General features: G+C 38.7%; 1 protein-coding gene across 18 annotated transcripts in view; it reads left to right on the forward strand.

Annotated features, from left to right (window-relative positions):
* The window catches only part of ERC2 (ELKS/RAB6-interacting/CAST family member 2), a 907,956-nt gene that overhangs the window by 550,959 nt on the left and 336,687 nt on the right, over window positions 1–20,310 (forward strand). For all 18 annotated transcript variants that reach the window (XM_039867403.1, XM_039867394.1, XM_039867401.1 and 15 more), the window contains exon 13: window positions 2,871–3,031. In XM_039867403.1, the coding sequence (XP_039723337.1) occupies window positions 2,871–3,031 (161 nt within the window). The remainder of the gene's footprint in view (window positions 1–2,870; window positions 3,032–20,310) is intronic.

The raw sequence follows: 20,310 nt of genomic DNA on the forward strand, positions 1-20,310 counted from the left end.
TTCCTTCTTTCCTTCCTTCCTTCCTTCCTTCTTTTTCTCTTTTCTTTCTTTTCTTTTTTTCCTTTTTGTTGTTCCAATTCTGTGATTTCCACTATCTTGCCTTCCAGGTCATTGTTTGGCCTTCTGAATCATCTCATCTTCTGTTGATTCTTTCTAATGTATTTTTCATTTTAGTCATTGTATTTTTCAGGTTTGATGGGTTATTTTTTATATTTTCTGTCTCTTTCTTGACGTTCTCACTGAGTTCATCTATTTTCCTGAGTTCGTTGATCATCTTATAAACATGTTTTGAATTCTTCATCTGGTAGATTGTTTCTCTCTGTTTCATTTAGCTCTTTTTCTGAAATTTTGTTCTGTTCTTTTATGAGGAACTTATTTCTATGTCTCTTCATTTTGGCTATCTCTCTGTGCTTTTATCTATGAGTTAGGTGAAATAGGAACCTCAGTTTTGAATGAGTAACCTTGCATAGGAGCTCCTCTTTGTAAACTGAGTATGCCAGATATTGTTTTACAGACTGGTTGGAGCTGGAACTGGTGCTGACTCAGGCCATTGGGGCAAGCCATGCTGGGGCCACTTGGGCAGGTTGGCTATAACTGTAGCTGGAATGGGCCATGAGGAGTCCCAAGCTGTGCCTGGGTTGGAACTTTAGCTGAAGCAGTCTCAGGCCAATGGAAGTCCCTGGGGAAAGCTACATTGGGGCCTGAAGCTGGAGCTGGAGCAGCTGTGAGCCACAAGGTGTCTCAGGGAAAGCCACACCTGGACTGCCTCAGTTATAGTTGGAGCAGGCTGTGGGGAGTCCTGAGAGTAAACCTCACTGGCCAGAATCTGTAGCTGAAGCCAGCATAGGTCATGGGCTGGGTCAAGGAGCTATTGCTGGAGTGCATGCAAGCCACGGAGAGTCCCAGGACAAGCTGTGGAGCTGGTTTGGGCCTGGGGCTTGAGACTTGGGATGCACTGATACAGCCCTGGCGAGCAGCTAGAGCTCTTTGATTAATTCCTGCCTGTGCAATCAGTGTGGTGGGGGAACAAAACAGATAGTACTCTCCAGTGCCTCCAACCCAGAAAGAGTTCCTACAGTTCCTCTACCCCATTTTTCAGATGCTCTAGAGTTAGTAAATTGATTTCCTTCATGTTTAGTCTAGGTGTCCTTTAAATCACCAATTTTTTACTGTGTTGGGGGTGGGGAGTTTCCACAGTACCGTGTCTCCATCTCTCCTACCTGTTTCTATGTGGTCTTTCATTTGTTATGCAGAGTTGTTTAGTCACCCCTCAATTCTTCACATGGAATTGCTCTGTCTGTAGGTATAGAGCCAATGTGTTTGTGGGAGGAGGTGAGCTCAAGGTCTTCCTATGCCACTATTTGGACCCCTCCTGATTTTTTTACATTTTTATTGAATATATCGAAAACAGGGAGAAAAGGAGGAAAAATGAAAACTGCCTCAGCCTCACCAAGTATTGCTTTGTATAATATCTTCTAGTCATATTCATGGTGTTCTATGAACTTATATGAGAAACTAAAAAGTTAATGATTGTATTTTAAATATAAGTTAAAGAATAATGTTATTTATTTTCCAATTAAACAGGTGTGGTTCTATGACTTTCATAGGTTTACTTTTATATTCCTTGCTTTTAAAACTGTTTTTGTTTTGGGCTTTGAGTTATATTACATGGTCATCAAGTCCCTTCTTTCTATCAGGGAAAAATGGAGGGTTTTCTGAATTTTAAAAGCCTGTAATTTACCTTGGATGTGAACTATAAGGCTTATTCTGAATAAATTTCATGTAAAGCTACAGAAATTGTGTAGAAAGTCTTTATGAATTGGAACTTAACATGTCACTGACACATTTTGAAGTGTGTTCTGTTGACTTTAGTGATGGATGATCCCATTCTGCCAAGTTCAGCTGGAAGGGGTTGCTAGGAATCCCAAACGTAAACTCTGGAATCTAGAAACTTCCTGGAACTTCCATGATTTTAAATCAGCAGGATAGATGCAGCCTGCATCTTTGCAAGGGAAGACATTCTACCAGCTTTCTCCACGGAAGTCTCTGGAACAGAACTATAAATACTGGCCTTCTTTGTTGTGTTTTGGTTTTTAAAAGTCCTCAATGGTTCGAGGAGGATAAGGCCTTGCCTTGCGACTTCCTGGTCCAATTTTTTTGGGACCTGGCTGAAAACCCTGGATATTTGATAGTCTGGCTTTTTTCTATGGTGTATTAGCACCCTATAAAAGTTACATGTCATTTATTTCGAGTTTAGAACTCTCTCAAACTTCAGGGGCAAACCAAACTTGAACCTTTTGTGGCTGGAGTTCTGTTTACCTTTGGCCAAACTTTGCTTCCTGAATGTGAGGCAGGGAGGTGAGGTGAACAGAGGCTTCTGAGATCCCTTGGACATCAAATCACTTTTGCCAAATATGGCTGTGATAGGTTAAAACATGAATAAATCTGAAACACGTAGATTAACTTCCTGTCAGAATACTCTGGGGCCTACACACAAAAGTATATTGTGCTGGGCAAAATGTATTTTGAGTGTTGCCTTCTACCAACTGTGGAACAGCATCTTAGATTTTTGCCAAATACAGGTTGAAATTGGGTCAAGTCACTCACCCTTTACTTATAATAAATATATTAAATAGTTTAAAGATTATTAGACAATCCAGTTGAATAAGAATCTTGGAGAAATTGGACTTTTCTTATGTTTGAAACAATTGTTTTTAACCAGAGACAAAAAGAATGGACTATAAGGTACAGTGCCCAGTTCAAGGATGGCTATGATTTCTTTGTGTCTATTGTAAGAACGCATTCTAACAAGGAATGCCTTGTGTTTAAATGAAGGAGAAATAACACATCTCATTCTATATGCCTTTCAGATAGAAGAACTGATGAATGCACTAGAGAAGACCAGACAGGAACTGGATACCACCAAGGCACGCCTCACCTCCACACAGCAATCTCTGGCTGAAAAAGAAGCACACTTGGCCAACCTCCGAATAGAAAGGAGGAAACAGCTAGAGGAGATCCTAGAAATGAAGTGAGTACCCATTTTTCCTTTCCTAGTTACTCTTTTCTAGTTTTGCTTTTGGGATGCGAAAAAGAAGGCTGGAGAAGATGAAGAAAGAGCTGGGAGAAAGAGTAATTTAGCTTGACTAGTCATTTTGGGAGCTACACTTCTTATTTTTTTAAGTTATAGCTTCCATGTTCCAATTTGCACATTTTTTACATCTTTTATTCAAAAAATTATCTAGCATTAGATTTTATATATCTGTATTTTGTGGATGGCACTGTTATTCATAGGTCTATCACAAAGGTCTGAGCAGGACAAGAGACAGAGGCCTTGTTAAGCACAATGGTAATTTGAGTACTGTTTAGAGTTAAGTGGAAACTTTTCTGAGGAGGTATTTCCTAATTGTGACTATAACCTTGCTAATTATATTCTTTTCACTTGTGTACAATGCCTGGCTTGTTTTGGCTTTCATAGAGTCTCAAGGTTAGTACCTCTTTGTTTAGAAAGCAAGACTCTGATTTGCTGGGCTGATAAAAACAGGCTTAGAAATCCTCTCATACCCCCTACCCCTTCCTGGAGAAGGGTAGGTAAGTGGATGGACCAATCACTTTTCTTTGATTTAATCAATAAAGTGTGGCTACATGCTGGGCAGTGGTCATTCCTGTGGGCCTAGGACACACTCATCTCTACCTATATCTTATTTTGTTCTTACAATGAAATAATATCATCATGGAAGAACACAGCAAAGAAAATTACTCAAAAATTTTAGAAATAATCAATTGCTATTGATCTGTTTCTGAAGAAGTAGACAGGAAGTAGCATCTCTCTATATAAGTTTAAAAATGAAATAATCACTAAGATATAATTTAAATCCACTTCCTTGCACAATAAAGGGAAACACACATAATTATGGCATGTTAAGCCTATAACATAGACTTTGAAATTGGTGGCTAGGTATGGAAGAATGACCTTATCCTGACCTCGCAAGTCTTACACATGGTTAACATTAAACTCAGAGAGCTTAGATCATGGAAAATATGGAATGAAATATTTTGAAAGATTTAATAATGAGAACAAAACTTTTATTCCTCATCAACTACCTCAGTTTCTCTAAGACCAAAGAATAGTAATTTTTTTCATATAAACTCTCTATATAAACTCACATTTTTCCTAATAAAAGATGGTATAATATAAACAGATATTATTATCCTCAGTTTAGAGGTGAGGGAACTCAGAGAAATTTCAAGTAATTTGCTTAAGGCCATCAGGATGGGATTAAAACCAAAATCTTCTACCTCATGTTCCTTTTCTACTATCTCATTTTCTCATGGAGCTTATGTGATGAACACCACCAAGCTCAGAACTTTTGTTATTTGAGTCAGTGCACTAATCATATTGTCTTGAACAGTGTTTGGCATATGGTAGGTACTCAGGAATTGTTTGTTGAATGAATAAATAGATTGAATGTTAAGACTGGATTTTATGTAGCTGAAAAGCAAAGTATTTCAAGCATCTATGACATTATCATCTTGATCAATAATTTTTTAACAATACCAGTACATTGATTTCAACAGCCTTTATTCTTTTCCATTCGCTTCTGCCTTCTTGTGTGTTATTATGTGACAAGTTCAGCCTAGTTTCATTGCTCTCTAGCTGTTGCCAAGTTAACTCTTTATCTCCTGGAGTGATTTATTATGCCGTTTTAAGGAAACTTTCATTCATTCCTATTTCTAAAAAGAGCATATTCTTTCAGCATTTTGAGAGAACAAGTAATGGTGAAACATACTGATTTAGTAGTCATCAGACCTGACATGAAATCCTGTTGCTTCTCTCCGGTGGCTGGGTGACTTGAGGGAAATGACCATACTATCACTGACCCTCCAGTTTCCTCCTGTAAGGACTTTCCTGGGGTGATTCTGAGGAAAGGCATTTAAAGGAGTGGTTGGCACATAGAGAATGATATATGTGTATAAATGGCACAATCAGCCAATGCAAATATGTCATCGTTTAGTATACTTTGTGAAGAGTATCATTTATCTAAAATTTGGGTTTATCTTTCTAAGACATATAAACCTTTTCCGTGTGTATGTTTTCCTACTTAATTTCATGATTTCAGATAGTACCTAACTATGACCTCTTTTGGTCAATTGCCACATTATTGCTGAAGTGCTTAATCTGCTGCCACTGCAAAATAAATACAAAATTCCTCTGTTAATTCTTTTGGTGAAAGTAACAAAGCCTCATTTCATTAAGCTCAGTATGGACCCCATTCACTATTTAACTGGCCCAGAAGCCCCACTTATGGCCTTCTTCCCAAGATTATGGGGACATAGGTACAGGGTAATTACATTGACTGAGAACCCCAACTAGATCATCAGCCTCTTGGATTTTTAAACTGAGTCGACATATTGGTTACTTGACAGCCCAGTAAACATAAGTGTGCCAACGTAAGTGTGACAAGCTTTGTTGGTTTTCTTTCAACTGGCAGGCATCATGCAAGCAACGTTAGGCCAAGTCTACCCAGTTTCCAATTCCCGGTGTGAAGGGAGAGGCTCTGTGTTGTTAGAGGAGAGACAGGTGGGGCCATGAGTCCAGAGTTAGGAGATCTGTGATCTCTTAACTCACTCTTAACAGGAGATCACTCTCTGGCTGCCTTCGTTTTATTTTCAGTGTCATGGAAGTGATAATACTTGCCCTGTCGACTCTATATAATTGTTATAGGAAATTTAAAAAAACATTGAACTGAAATTAATATAAATCAACATGTGTAAAAGTGATTTGAATTGTAAAAGGGGCTTTCAGAATGAGAGGTGATGTCTTTTAAATTAATTGAATAATCAAATGGCAGTTTTAGAATTGGAAAGCAGCTTGGTCCAACCTCACAGCCTGCATAAGCCAGACTCCCATCCACATAATTACTAAGGAATTCACCAGGCCCTGATGAACACCATTTACTTTGGTAGGCATAGCTTCATAAGGTGGTGGTTCATGTTCCCTAACTCTTGCAGGTAGCTCATTCATCCTTACATGGAACTGAAATGGCTTTCCATGTGAACTACCCACTTGTCTTGGTTTATGTCCAGAGCTACACAGAATTTAACTGAACCCATCCAGAGGACAGAAAACCTTTTAGATATTTGTTTGAGTGATATTTTTTTTTAGGGAAAAAAGGAACATGAAGGAGCAAAATTAGTAAAAACAAATCACCTATGGTCCTACCATGCAGAGAAAAACACTGATGGCATTTTAGTGTATACCTTTACAAATGAACTTTATTTTTTAACAAAATTGGATCATATTTTTATATTTTGCAAATCCTGCTGCTTTTGTTTTCTGAATGGTAAATACCCTCCATGTCACAAACATAGAATTATCTTATTTTTAATTAGTATATTGTCATATAGGTTCATTTCTTTATTAGACATTTATCTTCATGCCACTGTTTTGCTAATGTAAAGAATGTTTTGATAAGCATCCTGCTGTTTTATTTTGTTAACTATTTTTAAATAATTATAGATTGATATACAGTTACATGCAAGTGTAGAGAGAGGTCTCTTGTACACTTCACTCTTTTACCTCAATGGTAGCATCTTACATATTTATAACATATTTTATACCAGGAAATTGATATTGGTACAATTTATCATCTTTATTCTGATTTTTCTGGTTTTTACATTTACTCATTTGTGTGTGTGTGTGTGTGTGTGTGTGTGTGTGTGTACATTTAGTTATATGCAATTTCAACATGGATAGATCTGTGTAACCACCATCAAAGTCAAGATACAACACTGTTTTATCCTTACAAAGATCCCTTGTGCTGCCTTTTGATAGCTACACCTACAACTTAGCTGTTTCATTTTTAACCAGAGTTTGTTTTGTGCCATACTAGTCTACGTTTTCCCCTGCCATTCTTCTTTGGTAGACCAGGGAATTATCCTCTTAGTTTAAATTTAGACTGAATTTAGAGTGAGAAAATACCAGTTCATTTCTCGAATTTAAATCTCTCTCATGAGTTGGTTATATTTTATTTAATGTGGAATTCTTTTTAATATTGGATATCTGGAACCTGTCATGTGGTAGGCATTAAATAAGTGAGGAATAAAGGGATGAATATTTTAAAAATTCATAAATATTCATCAAACTTCTACCATGTGGCAGGTAGTGGTCTAGGTAAACAAATAGAAAAATCTCTCACCTGATCAAACTTGCGTTTTAGTGATGTGAGTTCAGAAAATGAACAAATAAATAAGTAAATAAATAAATAGATAGATGAATAAAGTAATTTCTTGTTTAACAAAAGTTTGGATGCCCACTTAGAAAGCTATTTCCAAAGGTAAGGACCCTCATGTTTATTTTAGGTAAAGAGGGACATGGAAAATGCAACGTACTATCCTATATTCTGAGAAACCTTTTAGGAACTAAAGACAAAAGAGGGCTTATATATTTTATGTAGCCTTCTTCTCCTCAACAGCCTTTTCTTCAGCTCTATCTTTATTGGTTGCTATTTGATAACTGCTAGTCATTATTCCTATACTGGAAGGAACTAACATTTCCCTACCATATATTTTCATAGAAGAACATAATATTCACTTAACCTTGTGTATAAGATTATTCTTTAACTTAAAAAATATCTAAAACCTCTTGCTAAAACATGTCAAGGCTATCTGGAGAAGATGTGGTTCATCTTTGTTACATTTGCTCCTACTTAAAAGGGATTTTATAAAATAATATTAAGAACATCATTCTATATGTTTGGTTTTTTTAATGCTGGTTAATAGGCTTACATTCCAGTAACCAAAGCTCAATTATTTAATTTGTGGCAGGTAAATTTGATATCTGTGGCTAAAAGGAACTGAAGGCCATGAGATACTGTACTTAAAATCTGTGTGCATTTGCTCAGACAATTTAAACTTGCATAGTAATTTAGTAGGCAAACAGGCATGCTAACTGATATGTTCCATTTAGTATTAAATACTGAATGAATAAAGGTTTTGAGAGCTGGTTAATAGTTATATAATTTAAAGTGTGAATTTAGACTTTTTTTTGGTGGTGATTTCTTGTGCTTATGTTATATAAAAATTTTAAGGGGACCTCTACATTTTTAACCCATCTGATGATGTTGTGAGATCTATCTTAATTTCCTGGGAATCGTTACATTTTAGACATCTTCTCCAGATAGCCTTGAAAGCCTTTGTATACACTGAGCTATTTTAAGAAGTTATAGTGAGGTAAGGCAGCAGCTTATTCCAAAGCATTATCCTGCTGGCCTCTTTGATCTAGGCTTCTTTTTGAGAGACCCACTCATTAGGTAAGTACCCTTCAAAGGAGAGGCAGGGTGCAGAAAATGATATAATCAATTTATTCTTTACTTCATGCCAACATGAGAAAAGACAAATCACATTTCTTTAGAGAGGAATCCTAAGTGCCTGGCAATTTGGACAGGATAAATGGAGACTGGGAAAGGAGTTTTGAAGGCAACTGTTACTTAAAATTGATAAACTCAGTTGTTACAGGGTTATACCATCTTACAGAGATGTTATGGGGATTGAATGGAATTATACATTTACGAGAAAGTTATTTTTAAGTGGTAAAAGGCCATATATATGTTTATGTATGTATAGTTATGTTACATTAATATATGAGAAGTAAAGTAAACCCATTACAGTTAGCACTGATTCTATCTTCAAATTTCAGTTGGCCTTACTCTTTCAACAATTTTTATGGGAGCTATAATGAAGTTTTTCTCTAACCAATGGTTTGTTTAGAAAAAGTTTGACATGTCCAATTGAACAAATATTAAATACTATAGTAATGTGTCCTAGGATGTCTTGGTCTGTCACTATTTATTACCTGCTCTGCGCTAAAAGTAAATTGAATCAGCTAGAATAGTGATAAAGCTTTTTGCAGCTTTCTAAGTTACCTGCCATGATTGAGAACAGGTAGCAGAAAGAGAGAGAATAAATATCATGAACAACTGCTCATTCAGCATCGACTCTGGCTTGAGCTACAGCAGTCACATGAATGAACCGTTGCTTACCACTCATGATTTCTATTTCTCTTGTAACACTGAAGTTGGTGGTTTAGAGCCTTTAGTAGGAGAGAAAGACTGTACACAAAGCTTATGATAGGTAAATAAAACTTTACTACAAAGAAAATAACTTTAAAATAGTGGAATGGTCTAATTAGCTTCAAATGCAAAAACAGAAAATCTCACATTCCAGAAGCTCATACAAGTAGCTGTGGAGTATGGGGAACCCACACTCCTCTTTTGATGCTTTGCCATTCTCGACGTATGGCTTCCACTTCATGATACAAGATTTTTACCTCAGCTTCCTCCATCCTATGCACATTCCAGCCAGCAGAAAGGAGAAATGAGAAAAGAACCTCTTTGTCCTTTAAATTGCACATACCATTCATTGCCATCTGAGTCAATTAACAGTTCATTCAATAAATGGTTGTTGAGTATCTACTACATGCAAGGACTGTTCTGTGCCTTAGGCACTGATCTAAGTAAGCACTCTTCTAAGTGAAGAGAAAGGGCATAAATCTCTTTATTCCTGGAGCTTACATTCTAAGTCGGTGCATGAACTAGTGCAGGGAAAGGGGCTCATTGGCCACCATTTAAGTTACATGATCACATTTAGCTACAACCTTTAGCTGGGTAGCTCTATGTCCAGTTAACATTCAAGGAACCCAGTACTAAGGAAGAGAAGGGGTAAAGGGATATTGGGAACAATTAGCAGTCTTTGTTGAAATAAACAAAGTATGAAAAAATGTGCCAACTGATATGTTATCTCACTGAGTATTTAAAAATCTTTGCATCTACACCTTTAGAGATAGTATTTCTAACAGACATTTACTCGTATGCATGTATATCCCGTATATATTGAGTTCATCTCTGCATACCAGGGATGGTAAACTCTGGGCAAGTCATGTGATGAATGAACAGGTTGAGGAAAAATCTCATCATGGTTGGGATAGCTGATGGGTGAGGAGCATTAGGCCTATAGAAGACAGAAAGTCGAATCCTTCTTTCAACTATTAAAGGGATGGTATGTAAGCAAAAAAGTGGACTTAACTTATGCTGCTGCAGAAGATTGTGCTAGAGCTGGGGAGTAGAACATAAGAAGAGGAAGACTTTCCTCTGGTGCTTTGTGGAACATTGTAGCAGCAGGAACACTGTAGCCTTTTGAGGTGGCTCCTAAAGTTTATCAGCAAGTCCCGTGGGGTAGAAAATCACCTCTCTGGGTGCTATAGAGGGAATTCCTATATCCAGAGAGAAGGTGGCAAGGTGATCTCCACAATTCCTTCCAATGTGGAATTCTATCCATAATTCCACTAAATAAATGACCTGAAATATGGGTAACATTTAGGCAATGTTGGAATATTTTTTCTTCCCTTGAGGAACACTAATTGAAATCAGAAACTATTTCCAAAAGCCAAAAATAACTGCTTGGTTTAATACACTGCTCTGTCTAATAGGACCACAATAGAATTTCCCTGTATTTTTATACATTGAATTTATTTTTTATAAACTCTAGATGCAAATATATGAGCTAAGCAGAGACATGTCTCACAAATCATTATAGGGAATCAGTGGTTAAATTCCACGTCAGGTAGTATCAAGAGCTTTTCACTCTCCCCGCTGTAAGGAATGTACTATCTCTGATTAAAAAGCCTTCAAAGAATTAAGCTAGCCCAGGCGTATGTACTATTCAGTGCATACTATTCACTGGTAATGTTAATTACCAGTGAACATTTACTAAATGCTTATTACATGTCAGGCAGAGGCTACACATTGCTGCCACCTCCTGTGAGATGGAGAATGTTGTTATCCACACTGTGTAGATACAGAAACTGAGGCTCAGATACCTGGAACTCAAATACAGGTCTATTTGACAAGATAGCCCATCATCTTAACCATTGTACAGAACTCAGGATGTCATTGTAAGAATTTCAAGTCTGGGAATGGCAGAACCACTTTGTATTAAATAGTTGAAGGCAGTGAACAGATAGGTGGTTCTTCCAACCTGCCACTGGGGAGCAGGACAGCAGGCTGGGGTGATGGTGGGTAGGAAGGGGGCATGAAGAGAGCTAGCTGGAGGAGGCCTTTGAAGTCAGCTTCCTTATCCTAAAATAAAATAAGGAACACACTGTCTTCTGGCCAAAAACATGCACTGAATGTATAGTTTTAATAGTGAAAACTGTCAGTCAAAAGGGCCCTTGGCCTGGTGGTTTTTAATGGAAATACAAACATTTTCTGAGCTAGAGCAGTATAATCTTTCAGCTTAAATAATCATAATTAGTAGTTAAATAATCTAAATGCTTGTGAATCATAGAGCTTAAATAATTCCAAGTACCATACTTCATGTTATCTCCATACTCACAGCAGTTCCATGGGGGCTAGTGAAGGTCAACCACTTAAAAAAAAAAAAAGAAAGAAAAATGTAAGGCCTTCTAACTTTCTAAAGCATGGCAAGGCAAAAGGGGGCAGTTGTGGTCCTTTCTTCTAATCCAAGAGCAACATCCTTTGGAGGAATTTTGTTAAATACTTGATATAACGCTGTGGGGGCTACTGTCAGGTTTAGCCCTAGGAGGCAAGGACTGGGGCAATCACCAGGGTCATATATCAAGTCCTGAAACAAGAAATCTCTGGTGCAGTGAGCAGGGCTTTCAAGATTTGAGTTCATAGCCTGAATCTGTCAGTTAGTGTTGAGTGAGCTGAGACCAGCCTGACCTGGTATTTCCAATTGTGAACAGGGCTCTGGGACCCAGATGACCTTATTAATAGTCTATGATTCTCTAAAGCAGTGGTTCTCCTTGGAGTGTGTGTGTGTTTTGCGGGGCGGGGGGCAGGGGGCGTGTTTTGCCCCCTAGGGGACATTTGGAGAAGTCTGGAGACATTTTGGTTGTTAAAACTGGAGGGGAGATGCCACTGGCATCTAGGGATAGAGGCTAGGGATACTGCTAAACATCTTACAATGCATAAGATAGCCTTTTCCAAAACAAAACAAACAAACAAAAATATGCAGCCCCAAATACCAATAGTGCCAGAGTTGAGAAACCCATAATTAGCTTCCTTTTGTTAAGACTTGTTTTTTAAACTAGAGAAGAAAATAAAGCTTTGTTGGGTCTCATCTCTAATTTAACTTGACTTATTTTCAGAGAGGACTCATACGTGATGCATTTTCACATACAGGATCATGATTCTGCCCCAGAGGGCATGGTGGCGTGGGGACTTCCCATTTTGAGTAGATGGCTTGCTTTCTTGGGACTATATTCCATCTCACCATGTAGCTCAACTGGAACTGACCCAGGTCTCAGATCCCAATCCCCAGGATCCTGTGCTCCCTATAAGATATAAATTCCGGCTAAGATACAAAAGACCTGATCCATTAAATGTCTACTGCTTAACAGACCACACAGTCCTTTCCAGCTCTAATATTTGATCATTCTTTAGTCTGTGGCTCTCTCTTTTTGGGTCCTCAGTTTGCCCATCTATAAATTAAGGATATGAAATCGGCCAGTCCTCAATTGGCCATTCCTCTAGTCAGCCCTATAAATTGATGCCCCTTTTACTCAGTCCACCTTTGTCCCTGCCTTCCATTTGTTCCTTCCTTCCCCACATCCCACTGATCCCACTGAATAGCTAGGTCTTTTCTTAGGGAACCACTTCTTGCATTGGTCGTTTAAAGCTAAAAAGATAGAAGAAAAATGAGGACATTGCAAAGATGGGAGAATGTATGCCAGAACAGGGGCCAAGGGCATCAGTGGGAAATAGACTGTTGCCCAGATGCCAGCTTCCTGCCAGACTGTGAAGGGCAGGACTTGGGGAAAATCCCTCCTTGGGGAATGGGGTGGTTTCTCTGTCTCCCAGTAGTATCTTTTTTGAGTAGATAAAATATATCCAGATATTATTAGGGAGTGCCTCAATACCTAGGATATAGAGGGTAAATATCAAGATCTGCATCCTCATTGGAAGGGGACATTACAAAAGGCTCCAAGTCAGTTAAGATTTATAGGGTAATAGGCTGAGGCATAGCATAGAGGTTAGTTCTTGGTCTTTGGGAAGAATTTAATAAAAGTTTGTTGAAGGAATGAATGAATATTGATGAAAATTATATTCTGCCTCTTGCTAGCTTCTTTTTCTCCTTTCCCTCTACCTTATTCACTCTCATCTTTTTCTCTTCCATCTAATCTCCTCTTCTTCCTCTCTTCCTCTGTCCTTTACTCTCCCTTACCTTTCTCTATTCTTCTTCCTTTCCCCTCCCTTTCCTACCCCTACCCCGGTGCCCTACAAAGTGTTGAGGTTCAAAATATTTTCTGGATTTTCTTGACATAAAATTGTCTTACCAGATTCTAATTTTGACTATTAGGCAGGAGGCAGATCAAGCACTTGGAAGGGGTGTGCGTGTGGGTGTGTGTGTGTGCGCGCGTGCGCGTGCACATGCACATGCACATGTTTGGGGGCAGAGAAGGGGCTGCCTCTGGCAATCTTGCCTGGAGAATGAGGTGTTGAAGGGAAGACCACTCAATACCCCAGGAAGAAAGCAATCGAGAACTGTGACCTGGAGCCAAGCTGCCAGTCAAGTGTGGCCAAAGTCTTTTGTTTTCCAGTCATGGAATTTGGGAACCAGCCGATGGTGAAAATTGAAAAGCAGTGTTTGACTTGATCTTTGGGTTAAGCCAATATCCCTGGGCTCTTAATTTGAACCTGCAGGAGACTGTGGCCAACTTTGAGAATCTGTTATTACTCACACCCGATGCTTTGCTTACTTGAAGAGCTTTGCAGAGTGCACTGCAGCTAATGCCAGCATGCAGTAATGATAAAAGTTAAATTGCTGTTTTTCTGTTCTGATTTGAAATTAGTGTTTGTGTGTTCACTTCATGAGCCCTAATCTTGGAGCTTCTTTCTCTTCCTGGCTCTATCTGTGGAAGTTTTCTTGGAAAACTTTCCCTACAGTGCATTTCTAAGATGCCTGTCAGCTAGGGCTTTATGGCAGTGTGGAACTGAGTAAGCCTAGTGCTTATTCGTTGCTCTCTCCTATCCCCTGTCATTCTTTGGGAGGAAGGACAGTGCCCTAGGAAGCTGTCTCCCTCCCCCATGGGATGCATTTCTGGGGTTACCTTACTGGCTGACTCCTGGTTGGGTCCGGGGCCAATAGGAGGCACTACAGGAGATGGGAAGGCTGGGGAAGAAAAAGGCTAGAGAATTTCTTCCCTGTTCTTTTCTTGCTTTGGAGCCATGTCTCTGGCAGAAGGGACTTCTCTCTATGACTGTAGCTCCCTTGCAGCAGTGCCCCATCCATTCCGCTGGTACTGGGATTAACTCATGTTTCCTTTTGTCCCTTCAGCCTGAGGTGCAATAGCAATACTGTTGCCAGTTTCTGAGTGCCTCAACATATATTATTTCTTTCACTAACCCCGATCACCTCTCCTTCTGTAGTCCCTTCATTTAAGGTTTTATTGGACCCAACTATGGTAGATTCTGTTTCCTGCTGGACCCAGACCAATATAGTGGAGAAGGCCACGGTGCTGTGGTCACATTTGTGAAATTTAATAGGATGATTTGAGAAAGCATTGTTAGGAAATGTTTACATTTCCCATATTAAGTAATTTTGGAAGAAGAAGCAGATTGCTTGATACTAAAGTCAAAACACTAAAACAAAACTGCCATTCTGTGGTTTTCTGAAAACAATTGGCTTCCAAATGACCCTTCAACATGAATGACTGCGGCAGCTCTGACCTAAAGATGTGGGGCTGATGTTCCCAGAGTCAGCATCAGTGTTAGGATTAGTGAAAGCAGACCCCTAGTCCTGCCATATACAAGGTAAAAAAAATCTCTCCCTTATTCTTCAGGCTTGGGCAAGTTGTTTTGACTGAGCAAAGAAGAGGTTCTTGAGGTGGAAGGAAAGAGAGCATTTTCATGGGCCCTGGCTAGACTACAAGTCAGCTACCTCCAGGCCATGGGTAGCCTTCTTTCAGCCAAGCTCAGAGCATTTGGGGTCTACATAAAGCTAAACGCATTGCAACTTCGAGCAGCAAATGCTATAAAGCAGCATTCTGGACAGGTACAAGCTAAGCACTCTTCGTTGATTCAGTTATTTGTACAGTCATTGGCTCATTCATAAAACAAATCATTCTGGGCAATGCTATTTATTGAGAGAATGAGTGAACAATCTGATGTCCAATCAAAGGATTAGAAAACTGAATGCAGAATTACAGCTGGGATAAGTGTACACAAGAGGAAGTTTCATGGAGCAGTGAGATCATTCTGAAGGTAGTAGAAGGGTTCCCTAAGGATGTGGCTATGAGCCGTAATGTGCTGGGTAAGTGAAAGTTCATTAGGTGAAGAGGTGGGGCTGGTGAGTGCGGTCAGGTGGGGGAGACTATCTCGAGAGGAGAGGGTCCTGTGGCAAAAGGGAATGACCTACCTTCCATTAACTCACAGGAGGCCTGTGTAGCTGGACCACAGAGACCAAAGAGGAAAAGCAGGATTGGTTAAAACTAGAGGGGTAGCAGAGGCCAGACCATCCAGGATCTTGAGGCCCATGGTCAGATTGTCGATCTTTATCCTAAGAAGAAAGGAACCCATTGAGCAGAATGACATAATGGGATTATGATTTGAAAATAATAAAAAGCAATTACAGTGTATTTACCATGTGTCAGAAACTTTTAAAGTGCTTCGTAAATATCAACTTATTGAATCTTCACAACAACCCTCTAAGATAAGTATTGTTATCATTCTCATTTTACATTCGAGGAAACAAAGGTAAAGAGAGGTTAAATAAGTAGCCCAAGGTCACATAACAAAGTGAGATTCAAACCTCTCAGGATTGTCATGTAGTTTGGCCAAATGCTTGACCACTACACCATACTGCCTCTGGCTTTGTGCAGATGATAGATTTGGATGTGGGCATACTAGTTAGGAAGCTACTGCAGTCTTCCATGTAGAGGGAACTTGTCTTGAGATTTTGGCAGTGAAGATAGAAAGAAGTGGAAGACTTCAAGAGACCTGTAGGAAGCTGAATTTATAGGACATGGGTTAGATTGGCTGTAGGAGTGGTGGAGATTGGTGCCCCTTCCTTTTCCTTCTTCCTGCCAGCTCTGTGTTTTGCTCTCATGAGCACTTGCATTTCTTTATCCATGGGGGCTGTGAGGAGGAAGGTTTGGGCACTTGCTATAGTCCAGGGGTTCTCAACAGCAACCCTATTGACACTGGGATGGGTAATTCTTTGTTGTAGGGATTGTCTTGTGTTTAGTAGTATCCCTGGCCTTTACCTACTAGATGCCAGTAGCAATCCCTTCTGCTGGTTGTGACCATCAAAAATGTCTCCAGATATTGCCAGAAGTCCCCTAGAAGGCAAAATCACCCCTGATTGAAGAGGACTGGTCTAGTCCTAGCTTGCATGCATTTATAATTTCTCACCTTGGACGGGCAGAATAGTTCTTTCTGGAATACCTTGGGTCTTGAGCCAGTGCGTTTGTGGCACTAGTAGAGTTTTAACACTAGTCCAGGCTTAGCATATAGGCCTCCTCTAGTCTGAAAAAAGGTAGCCCCAAACCAGGTTGATTTAGAAAGCTTATAAAGAAGCCTCTTTCATATTCAATAATGTTATCCATGTAACAGTCTCTAGAGGGGTAGTCTAGACATCTGGTCTTCAAGTCATTTTCTTTTCTTTGGGGATGTAGACTCATAAATTCTATACAACTTACTTCAACAGAACTTTCTGTAATCTACTGTTGTGTTTGAGCATTGCCTACATCTTATGTTTCTGGAGCGACTGTTTCCCAAACAGCTCCAAACCTTTTCTGTGTAGACTTTAATTTATTTAGAAGGCCTTTCAATGAAGAATATATTAAAGTTAAATAAGCTTCTCTTTTGGAAAGGTGAATTTATCAAATGCCTATATTTAGAGGAGAAGAGAATTTTAAAGAATTTTGATCAGTTGAAAATTCCCTACTAAGTCATATATTTTTTATAAAGTACCTTGAGAAGCCTGCTCTTTAATGTGGGATCCAAACAGATATCTGGAGAAAAACACACAAATCACACACAAGTCCCCAAATGAAATATGGCTATAAGTCTGATATTGATAGGTGGTGGTTTCTCTTCCTTTGAAAGCAGGGGGTCCCTCCATGGAACAGAAAGGAGTGTTAATATGAGAATCATCTCTTTCTTAACTGATGGCCCAATGAGCTTGGATAAATTATAGTTAAACCTTTTTTTAATATGTCAGTTATATACAAAAATAAAATGAACCCCCATATACCCTTTACCCAACTTCAGGATTATTCAACCCATTGCCAACCCTTTTTCCTTTTTATCCCACACTTCTCTATTCCTATCCCTGGGTTATTTTGAAGTAAATCTCAGATATTATATCATTTCATCCATAAGTATTTCAATATAAACATTCTTTTTTCAGATAAACATTTTTGACACCAAATTACAAACACTTTAAGGTGAAGGAGAATTCTGATGAAGGCCTTTCCTCATAAAGTTGAAACTCCCTGGGAGAGGCTTAGATTTTAATTAATTTTTAAATCTAGCTATAAAACAGCAAAATGGAGCATTTAATGGTATTGTACAGGGAAATCAGAAGGATTAACAGCACTCGATACATTTCTTAATTGATTTTCAGCTGTATTCAACCTTGCTTACACTTAAGACTCAATGTTTCCAGGACTGACATAATTACATCTTGGGTAGAGTTTTCATTATCTCTTAGTGATCATTGACATTTCTACCCATAACTGGAAGGGAAGGTCTTTTCTTCATCAGACCTCTTATCAACTTCTTGATTGAACGATAGATAACTCTCTAGGATTTTGAAGAAATAAAGCAAACAACTTTAAAAGTGTGAACATGAACTGGTGATTGGTCACATCTTCTACACCTAAGGGTTTTTGGATCTTGATTAATGGTAGCTTACTTCATAGAATGAAACAGCTTAAGCTCTTCTTGTAATGAGATTAGACTCCTGAATCTCTGTTGAAGCTTGAACATATCCACTCAGCTTCTTGCACGATTTTTGTTAATTATCACATCTGCTTGCCCTCAAGATTTGAAAGCCAACCCAACCAGATTTGAAAGCCAACCCCATTGGGAAAACAACACTAAATTATGCAGGGTTGCTCTAGAGCATTTGTTCATTAGTTAATTCAACCGTCATTTATTGATCAATAACTAGGGACCTCTAGTTGCTCTAGACGCTGATCTATTCATGGCTCATACAGAGTCCTGGCTTTCTCAGAGCTCACTCTAGTCTTGATGTTTTGATTATTTGATTGTCCATTGTACATCCAACGTTAGTAATTTGAGGGAGGAGTGGAATGGTTTCCATTTCCAGATATCCTTTTTGCTCTTCTCTCCCTCAGCTAGGTAACCATGGGAGTTAGTTGGGTTAAGCCAGATTTTTGTCTTGTGGTTGGCTTTCAAATCTGGTTGTTCTAAAGAGGAATGACTCAGAAGGTGTAATAGGTGGGCCAGGAACTTTGGCAGCATTCTAGCCCTGACTGCAGTAGAATATGGGGAGAAAAGGTATCCCAGAAGGGTGGGTAAATTTGAAGGCTAGAGTTCTACACCAAAATAAACTTTATGTCCATCATATTTCAGATGACAGTTGGCCTTGAGCCAAGCAAGATTAAGTGGTGACAATTAAGTGTCATCATGGAAACTTAATGTTTTGTGTGATCTAGCCTATCCTCTCACTTGGTAGTACTACCTAATTCCTCGGCAGCAGCTCTGGTGAAGGGTCTTTTAACCTCTGCCTGGCATTGAGGGTGATGAGTGCTTTAGCTCAGGGTCAAGTACCTGCGCTTTGAGGGGTCAGATGACTCAGGTTTGAATCTTAGCCTTACCACTTACTCTACTTGTGCTAAGACCTTGACTGAGTATGTAAATAAATGACATTACCTTCCCTATGGGGTTCCTGTGAGGATTAAATAAGTTAATCTTAATAAATCTACTCATCAGCATTCTGAGGGAACTCATCTTTTTTTTTTCGGAGAACCTTACTTAAACTGTTTGTCTTTTGTTATACAATAATAACTTTATCATTTCACCATCTTGTTCTTTGGTTCTTTTACATTTTGAGGACACTTAAGCATTTAGTCCTTCTTTATGACCCTTGAGTATTTAAGACTGTTCTCCTGTTCTATATTCTCCCTACTACCTCTACACTGCAAATTCTTCTCATCTTCATTTGAAAGTACCCACTTCTTTCTTTTCTTCTTGCGACAGGTTTAGAGGACTTTCACTATTCTAAGCCATCTCCTTTGGCTATTCTGTGCATTCTTTTTTGCACATTTCACAAATAGTCACTGGGCATTTTTATGGGCAGGGCACTGGCCCTGGTGACATGGTTTCTGCCTAGTAGAACTCATGCACGAATGAGGAAGATGAGGTAAGATCTCTGATAAGGGAGGTCCTGGAGATATTAGGAAATCTAATCCAGAATAGAAGAAAGCATGGGGGTTGAGGGAAGTTCTAGGAAGAAGAGATAGCTCATATGAGACCTAAAAGGTGAGAGAAAGGAGCCAGGTACAGAAGGGAAAAAGGAGTGTTTCATATGGGACTCACACTCAAATACAACATTTAAATAACCAATAAAAGAATTCCATGGTTGAACAAATTGATCCTGCTAAAAGCCAAAGATTCTATTATAAGTGGCCATTTATCTGGGAGAGGGGTTTTAAAATGTCACCCCCATAATTATGCAACAATACCTTACTTTCTATCACATCCTTGGCTCCTAACCTTATCTTTTTCTTAAGACAAATAATTTCCCTCCAACTAGGCTAGAAATCCCTTTCCTTTCATTCTCATTCTTTTTAGCATGTGGCTAAGACATGCTGTCTCCACAATGTATAATAACACTGTTTACATTCACATGGTCAATTGTAATTGGATATGAAATTTTTAGCATTACATTTCCTTCATGATGGTATTAGAAATAATTTATATGTTTATAATAAGAAAGGATTTTTTAAAAATAAGATACACAATGAAAGAGGCTCCTAGGATAGGACTGGAATTTTTCAAGGAGATATTGAGCTTGGATAATATTTAAAACTCCAGCTTGGAGTTTGAATGCAACTAAAAGTGCATACATGAAAATCTGTGGCAGCAATCTTGAATCACTTTCCATTGCATAACCTAATGTTTTATTATTTTAATTTTTGAAATAATGCAACAATTTTACTGAAAGAATATAAAACCTTAGGAAAAAAAGTGTTGACTCCTGCCAAGGCTGACCTCAGCAAGATGGGCCTTTACCCCTTATCATCTTTGAAAACATTAT

This window comes from Pteropus medius, unplaced genomic scaffold (genome assembly GCF_902729225.1).
Source record: "Pteropus medius unplaced genomic scaffold, Ma_sr-lr_union100, whole genome shotgun sequence".
In the NCBI taxonomy this organism is placed as follows: domain Eukaryota; kingdom Metazoa; phylum Chordata; class Mammalia; order Chiroptera; family Pteropodidae; genus Pteropus; species Pteropus medius.